The sequence below is a fragment of the Dipteris shenzhenensis genome, chromosome 7 (genome assembly GCF_047967505.1).
Source record: "Dipteris shenzhenensis isolate YYH24624 ecotype China chromosome 7, Dip_SZ_1.0, whole genome shotgun sequence".
NCBI lineage: Eukaryota > Viridiplantae > Streptophyta > Polypodiopsida > Gleicheniales > Dipteridaceae > Dipteris > Dipteris shenzhenensis.
The window spans coordinates 35,661,236-35,670,106 of NC_141602.1; the positions used below are offsets into that span (position 1 = coordinate 35,661,236).

The 8,871-nt window shown below is 40.5% G+C and overlaps 1 protein-coding gene across 1 annotated transcript; it reads left to right on the forward strand.

Moving 5' to 3' along the window:
- The first annotated feature begins 6,235 nt into the window (after positions 1 to 6,235).
- On the forward strand, positions 6,236 to 7,397 carry LOC147900277 (uncharacterized). Its single transcript, XM_087377397.1, has 3 exons — positions 6,236 to 6,501; positions 6,647 to 6,717; positions 6,959 to 7,397. Exons 1-3 carry the CDS (start codon positions 6,450 to 6,452, stop codon positions 7,268 to 7,270), a joined length of 435 nt encoding a protein of 144 aa, XP_087233523.1. The 5' UTR covers positions 6,236 to 6,449; the 3' UTR covers positions 7,271 to 7,397.
- The last annotated feature ends 1,474 nt before the right edge of the window (positions 7,398 to 8,871 follow it).

Sequence of the window (8,871 nt, forward strand, 5' to 3'; positions counted from 1 at the left end):
TACTGAGGCCGTTTTATCACTAGAGATAGAGATTCTAGCTTTGAGATTGGCACAAGAATAGAGGATGACAGAAGATGAACATGTAGAGGCCCGGTTGGTGCAACTTGAGAAGCTAGATGAAACCTGACACCTTGCCCTACATCAAACAAAGATTCAAAAGAATCGACAAAAGGCCCGCTTGGATGCTAAGATTCACAAGGGATGGGAAAGACACTTTGCTGAGGAGGATGTTGTGCTATGCTTTGATAACAGATTGGACCACCAAATGGAAAAGAAGTTTCTGCCACTATGGACCGGTCCATACAAAGTCATCAAGGAACGTAGCAATGGGTCTATACAAGTTCAGGAGCTACATGAGCCATATGGTAGGAAGGTGATCAACAAGTGTTATCTCAAGCCCTTCTTTGTGCGTGATGGACCCAAGCATGGAAATGCTGTGCATTTCCTGCCTGGGGGGGAACTATTATGGATAAATTTATGTAAGGAAAAATGCATTAATATGTGTGTATGTTTGTATGTGTGGCAATAGTATAATAAAATATGGTGTGCATAGGGCCCAGGGTTGAGGTGGCAGGGCATGACCATGTGCCACCCTTCCACGTAAGAGGACCCATAAGGTGTGATCCATGGTAGTAATATTATAAAATGTAAGGTGGCATGGCTCCTCCATGTACCACCCCTCCACCTAGGCTACAAGATCTGGCTCAAAGTCCATGGGAGAAGTAATATAAAATAGGTGGAGATGGATATTATATTGGGTTATTCCCTCCATATAGGATAGGCCCATGTGGGGGAGGTATAGATAGTCCAAGGATGCAAATTAAATAATAGGGAAAGTAGGATGAGGTGGCAAGATTCCTTGTGCCAACCCTCCATTTGTCCTTCTAGATGTTTGAACGTATTATAAAATTAGGAAGAGACCAAGGGAGTATCATAGACTTGGGATATGGGAGTTGATATATGTGGAAAAATGTGGCCAAACGTTATCGCACACAATTGAGAGTGCGTAACCGCTAGCCCACATGGGAGACCCTTCCACACACACCATGCATGTGGGAGGATGCATTTATTGGGAGAGACCCTCTCTCTTGGCTATAAAAGGAGGGGGCTATTCCTTGATGAGACACACTCATTCTTGTAAAGCCACCTAGCTAGTACTTTGATTTCTCCCTTCCCTTCCTTTCAAAATAAAGCATGGTCTTCTTCCCTTGATGTCTCCATCTTTACATTCCTCCTCCCATCATGTACACGCTTCTCTTCCACCTCTCCCTTTTCCCTTGTGTCATAGTCTCCCTTCATTCCCTCCCCTTCTAATTCCTTTTCCCCTCCCATGACAACGTTTGCCCTCACGTTCTCCTTTCATCTATGGCCCTCGAGCGTCGCCATGCTTAGCCTCTACGTGGTCCTGATTTCTTTTTCGGCTAATAGTACTCCAAGAGAGTAGAGCAAGAATTTGCATCAGAGATTGCTGACCAAGAAGAAGACTTATGGTCCTTGTCCCCTCTCATCATTGATGGAGAAGAGTATGTATTCCTCCATGACATAGAGGTTCTTTTTGGACTATGAGAGGACGAGGAACTCAGTCCTATTTGGGTTCGATGTTGATGCAAGTGTCAAAAATCCTAAGTTTTTAGGTTTCGAAGACTAGAAAAAGCATACTTTCTCCTGACGATGCTAGTTTCATTGAGGGATGCAGACATGTTGATATATGATGCACAACCCTCTCATGTAGAAGCTTCCATCTCCAAGACAAGATAGGAGAAAGCTTCCACCTCTCAAATGGAACATCACACAGCACGTGGATCCATCAACATTGCAATGTAGTGGTAAGTCCAAACACTGTTTTGTATTTTGATGGTCTTCTAATGTTTATTAAATTATTGCAGGAGGCATTTAAGGTCGACAAATTCTCATCTCAACGGGGTAAGGTTCACAGTGCATTTGGTCGAGATCATTCTTTGGCCCATTACCTCGACGGCGGCGTCGCAGAACACCTCATGGTCTGCACAGCAAGTTTTCACCTTAAGGACCTACAGAGCTGCTGAAATGCAAGGCATTGACGCATGCTATCGAGTACTCCAAAATTACTCGGATTGTCGACAAGGTCATTTTGGTACACCGCTTGGCTATTGTTAATGCTTTTGGATTGAAAAATCACAGCAGGTCATTGCCTTTAAAATATGATAAATATTTCAATGTATATATGACTTTAATGGGTACATGTCATTTTAAGTCATCGTCGCTGCTCTTGATGAATTTATAATATCTATTCCATTGTATTTTTTTAAAGTCGTTAATGGTATATTTGTTCCATCCTTTTAATTGTATTAATTTCATGCCTTTCTAGCCAATTTAGTAGGATCTTCACCAATTCTAGGTGTTGTGATGATAATTTTTGTTAAATCTTGGAGGAATTCTTGCCAAATGCCCAAATTTGCACCGTGGTAGGTTTTGAGCATTTTGGGCTGCTCACGACATCTCGGACACTTTTGCCTTCTACACCATGGTGAAATTTCTCCAGGATTTGACAGAATTCCAAATCAAACATTGAAATAAATAGTAAAATAAGGAGAATTTACTCAACAATGCAATAGTGTACAAAACCTAGATATATTTTATTAAAAAAGATCGTCCCTTGGGCCTCAAATACAAAAATGTGCCTTCAAGGGTAGGGGGTAGTCTAAGTTCTAAGGGTGGGCTTCAAGAGATTCTAGGGCTTCAAGCTTGGGTCCACCTATAGTCACTTTGCTAGAGCCATGTCCTTGTCCATGACCATGACATGCTTTGCGTGGATGGAACACAAGTTGGCATCCTCAAACAAAGAGGTGGTGACTTGCTTCGTAGCCTCTTGAAGTGCCCCCATAGCTCCTATGCTGAAGCAGACATCGTCCTTGTATCCCTATGCTATCTCTCATACCACACGTTGGAAGGGAGCACATTGGATTAGGCTGTCGATGCTCTTCTACAGCTGTCTAATCTCCCTTATGGCCCTTGCACTTGGCTTTTCTCTCTATAAATTCCTAACTCTTGGTGAAGGTCGTACAGGTACCCGAACATGGCTCCATGGCCTCTTGTCTGCTATGAACATGGATGTTTTTATCGAACCTGTAATTTTATATTAATATAAAATCTTAGCGAAAGTTCATCAAGCTAATTTTTTAGTTTCACTACATTGAAAAAACATAGTACAATTTTATATATTTTCTTTTGAATTTTTAAGTAAAATATGTAAATCTTGGCGAAACTTCTAAAATTTTTTGCATGAAAGTTTCAAATATTGGCGAATGTTTCAAAATTTTATTTTTATTAGGGCATATAAACTTTCAATGCCAATATACAAGTTTAACTTCTTAACGGAACTAACATGAAAAAATCATCCTTGGCTGTGAACTTCTTGCACTGCTCTTCTTTGCGCTAATCCTCCTCTCATGGCTAACTTGAGCTTGCACCTTTTCTAATGTCCTTGTGATGGGGCTTTCTCGGTGCTTGCTTTGTCCCTGTGCTGACTCCAGGCAGTTGCATGGATGCAAGAACTATGTCCATGATGGGTTACATAACCGGGACAGGGATGATGGTACTCGGAGGGATCATGCTCTTGGCAGTTGGAGGAGGGCTCACGAGATTTGGGAGGTGCCGTTGAACCTATAGAGGTTTGTGTGCACAGATGCCATGGAGGTCATGGAATTGGAGGAGGAAGGGTGGAGGCGATGTCCTGTAGGTCTAGAATTGCTCTCGACTTGTGCCATTGAATAATGAGAGTTAGGGTTTTCAAAAACATTTTATATAGGCCCATGATCTTTTTAGACCCCTTTTAATTACATTTAGGGTTTCAGCCTACCCCCCCTCGTCCCCCCTCCCTCCCCCTTGTCCCCCACCCTTGCCAACCCCCTGCCCCCCACCCCTTCCTTCTCTTCCCCCTCCCTCACCCTACCCCCACAAGTAGCTAAGGTATCCTCATTGAATGCAAACTCCCAGTGGTCTTTCTTTTTTTCTCATTTTTTTCATTTTTTCCAATGTTACATTTGCCCTCCTTTGATTGGCAAAGGGCTATTTTCCTTCTAGTCTAAAAGTTCCCTAAATGAGCTCTTAGTTTTCCTAATGTCTTGCTTGCCACCTTGCCACCATAGATGGATGTGATTTCACCACATGTCAAGTATCTCACCTAACAAAATTTTAGTGTACCACATGCATTCAAAAAGAGGGTTATTTTAATTGAACTTTTTAGAAAAATTTAACAGGGTTACAATAATAGGAGGGGCTTTTTAATTCAACTTTAGAACAACTTAATAGGATTACAATAATAGAAGAAAAGCATAGTGATCTTCTGCATCCCTACTACTAGGCTTGTAGGAGGATCCAGAGTTGTTTACATGATAGAGTGAATATTCAATTGCACCTCTACTATCACACGTTTATACAAACTATCCACATTATAGGTTTTATTATCTTCTGTTAAGTAGATGAGGCTCCAAGTGATCTCCGGTATAGCAAAGCACAGATTCGAATAGGAATCAGTAGAACGAGTCATGGAGAGAAATCTAAATAACCAGCTTGAATAGATGGGTGCCATGAGCGTCAGATATCAGGATGCATGTCAAATATCACAACAAAGGCATGATTGCAGGAGATCAATTGTTTTGCATGCAAATAACATTGCCACATGCGATATCACCATGTGTCAATATCATATAACTCAAACAAAGTACCCATAGTATCATATGCCCACATCAGGGGTTTCTTTTCCAGCACCAAGCACAAAACCTGAATACTCACATAATATCTCCTTTCATGCAAACATAGACTACTAATGTGATCATCCCAAAACGAGCTCATATACCCAAGAGTTGTAGGTAGATACTTTGCTCCACAATGGCAGAGATCACATTGGTGGCATCTCTTCATTCAAATGTATTCCAAAATCCAAACCTTCTCTCAGAATCCAGCTTGCAATGCAACTAGAAGGTGAAGAGATACTTAAAAGTGTGTCCCGAATAGCAATGCTTTCACTACTTTTTGTGCTTTAAGCACATCCAAGGATGTCGAATTAGAAAAATAATGCACTTTTCTAGTACCAATATTGGCGATGTATAAAACTACATAGCTCGTATACAGAAAGGAAGAGGATATTATATTAATATGTGCTTTTCAAATAGCACTTAAAGCACAAAAAACATACCTTCTTATCTTGCATACACCCTAGAGGGTGAGACTGTGGCTGGTGGCCTACTTTGGCTAAGTTTGAATTCCTCCCATGATTCCTTTTGGGGAAGTTGTAGTACCTATTTCTTAATCTAGCCAAGTTTTAGTTCTTTTTTACCTAGCCTTTTAGAAGATGTTATTGAAGGTTCATTTTGAAAGCTAAAATTATTTTGTGTGATTTTCTCTCGTCCATCCATCATCAGAAACTAAAATTGGGACTTCTTTTAAATGTTTTGAACATTATGGGCTTGCTTTAAATGCTAAATCTAATGTTTACTTAGGGCAGGCTTGATGAATACTATTCATATTTTGTCCCTTGTTATGGAATGTGTTCTTCCAATTTCTCTTTCTTAGGATGAGGATGTTAAGGTTTTTTAATGTGGATTTGCCTCATCTCTACAACTCTCTTTTGGTCTTGTTGTGTGGTGAGGAGGGTTTGGTTTAGGATCCAGAGGTTGCCATGAGGAGTGTAGGACTTTGGCATCAATTTTGTTTATAGGTTTGATCTCGGCATTGTTTGATAGGAGGCATAGTTGTCGTTAAGTGTTGTGTTTTCTCCAAACCATCTTTGAGCTCGTAGTCGAAAGAGTCTTCTCTTTCTTAGCTGATCTCTCTCTCTCTCTCTCTCTCTCACACACACACACACACACACACACACACACATACACACACACATCTCGCAACATTTCTGTAGCTCTGGCCGGTGAGAAGACTTGGTGGTTATGGGAGTGACTCTTGTTGTTGGGTGTGTTGAGTTCGATCACTCTTGTTGTTGGGCGTGTTGACCATGCCTGCTGCGCTCTTTAAATATATAAAGAAAAGTCATGGAAATGAGAGACTGCTAGAGGTAGGAAATGTATAGCGAATGCTGTTCTCGATGCGGGTAATGAGGATAATGACGGCAAGATTCTCCCTTGAAACTATCGAAGAAACGGGCGGTAGGATTAGCGACTATGCAGGGAGGGATAACTACACTGGGTCGATGATATATATGAGCGGAGAGTCGTGCATGATTTGTTTTTGGTGGGATCCAACGTGCTCCTTAGTGGGAAGGGAGGTTGGACGACAGCTGAGGGTACTCATTCGATGAGTGGTGCTTGTCTACTTCGTAAGAAAAGTTGCTCTCTTCTTCACATGCCGCCACCACCAACTTCACCCCGCGACCTTTCTCGCAACGTGGTATCCCCTCTTCCCTCCCTTCAATCCAATCCACCGCCCCCTAACAATTTTGACACAGCTCCTTGCGGGTTATGGCCGCACTTCTCATTTTGGTTTCCTTTATGCCTTTTTGGATCGCCCATGGTAATCCCCGAATGTTCAGGACCTTAAACTGTAGATTGTTCATTGCCGTCCAATTTGTTATCCTTCTCCCTCATAATTGATTTGCCGTGCGTTGTTTTGAGCTATTCCACACTAACCTTTGGATCCCACCGTGACGTTGTTGCAGCAGTGCTCGCTTTCAGCGAGTCCCCGACCCCGTTTGAGCTGTCGACTCACCACCGCAACATCCATCTCCAGGTGAGAAGGCCTTCATCTTCCCTTTAATTAATAGGTTCTTACGGGTTTGTCCGAATTTTGAATTGTATTCCCCCAAAGAGTTTACGATGAATAGGTTCTTGCGAGATTGAATGGTGCAAGGTACCTGGTTTCCAAGCCTTTGACGGACTGTTACTTGCGAGCACTGTATATCTCTTCCGCTGATGACAAAAGCCCAGTGCATGATATTCTTTAAAAGGTGCATGTGCCCTTGAATCTGCAGGATGGGATTTACAAAGGCACGGAGATTATGAAAGTGGAGCCAGGCGGCTCCGGTAGTCTGGTGAGGCTCCCGAACGGTACAGAAGTTGAGATTTTCCCGCTCCCTGATAAGCAATATCGCACGTTCTACAGCGCCGTCTGGAGGAGACAATTGTCGCCGTTTCAAATCTGTTCAGCATGCAAATGCTGTGACGCCTATCAAAGTGTGTGCCTCCTGAGTGGGTGCTGTTTCAGCATCGTCTGCAACGCTCCCAACCAGCCCTTTGGTGTGTGTTCACTCACTCCGACAGCCTGTGATTGCATGCTTTGCTAAGAAACACATACCATCTAATCTAGGGCAGTATTGTGCTTTACTCTAACTAGGTTGGGGTAGGCCGCCTACGGAGAAAGGTAGAATGAGAACAAAATATATAAAAATATTTTAAATTAACATGAATCAAGTAAGTCTAGAATATTCTAATTGTTGTTATATCAATGCACAAATGGTAATGTAAATGCTTGAAAGAATGAAAACACTATAACATAATTAAAACTTGTATATTTAGTAAGAGCTTATTTAACTTCATCTACATGATTGCGTAATTAAAAGAATGAATAATAAACGGTCCAAAGTGTATTCTAAATGTTTGAAAATGAAGTGAGATAAACGATTTTGTTATTTAAATCAAATTGTTCCGTTAAGTAGTAATACTATTTTCAGCTCGCAAGGCTTCATTTTTATGTTATTGTAACCCTTTGAGCTTGACGTTGTGTCCATTCGTGCAATGTACTGATACTCTAAGTTATTCACTTCCGTTTTATTTAGAGTTGATGCTAGGTTCTCTATGTTCAAGTATTTCTCAAATGGTGTGTACCTGTGGACATCATCGATTATTTTAGATGGTGGGTTTATTTTGTGTCCTTTCAAACGTTTTTCAATGTCTCAAGTTTGGCTAATATATTTTTTGTCATTTTGTAGACAAGTGATGCACTAGATAAAATTGTTACCGATGTGCCATTGTTGTTTGACACGCTAGGCTCTGTATACGTGTTGACTATGTGTATAATTGAATAAGGTATTCAAGAAAGTTAAAGTAATTATATGACAAAATATAATTAGAAAGAACATGTTTATCTTGGTTAGGGTTTTACCTTGAGTAGTCTGCTTCCTTCGTTCGAGAAAGATTATTACAGATGTTCCATAGTTTTTCTATGTGAATTATGGGTCCACTTTGTATGCAATCTTGTCAATGGTAATTCTTTGCTATTAGCCCTGCTCTAGATCATATGCATCCTTTAATTGATGTAATATGCTATCGGCTGCTCGCTTGTTTAGATCAGCAAGCTCTTCAATTTCAACATTGAACCTAAAGTGCATAATTGTTATGCAAAATATTGATATTCCTTTGGTATATTTATCATGTATTACTTGCACTTTTGTGCAGGGCAACAACTAATCTATGGACCTTTGTCCAATCTTGTTTTTGTATAATGTGCTTTATTAACCCATTTGCGAGTTCATTGCTTTCTCGTGGTCTATGTTGTAAAATTTGGGTTACTTTAGCCATCAAGGGATGATATTGCTTGTATGAATCAAATCCAAAGATATATTCTTGTGGTTGTATGCCTACTATGTTTGGTCGTCTTATATGTTTATCGTTGAAAAAAACTTGCTCTCTGTTTTCTATTTCTTTAGGTCGCACTCTTCGTCGTCAGTTTTTTGTCTAGCTTTTTGTTTGAATTCTTGGAAGAGCTAGAAATTAAAATAAATTTATTGTAGAACAATGTTAAATGACTGAATTTATAAGAAGAAAGGTTGACAAATGTATACATACCTCTTTTGTGCTAGCCATTTTCAAAAAAAGAGGCATGCTTTTCATACGATCTAGAAAAGGAGACCGTGACTAAGTTATACAGTAAACAAATGTAGTATTA

Excerpts from the sequence above, each read along its gene's own strand:
- LOC147900277 (XM_087377397.1), top strand. The coding sequence starts at position 6,450 with ATGGCCGCACTTCTCATTTTGGTTTCCTTTATGCCTTTTTGGATCGCC. Across the intron at positions 6,502-6,646 it reads GCCTTTTTGGATCGCCCATG|CAGTGCTCGCTTTCAGCGAG; the intron begins GTAATCCCCGAA and ends ACGTTGTTGCAG. Across the intron at positions 6,718-6,958 it reads ACCGCAACATCCATCTCCAG|GATGGGATTTACAAAGGCAC; the intron begins GTGAGAAGGCCT and ends TTGAATCTGCAG.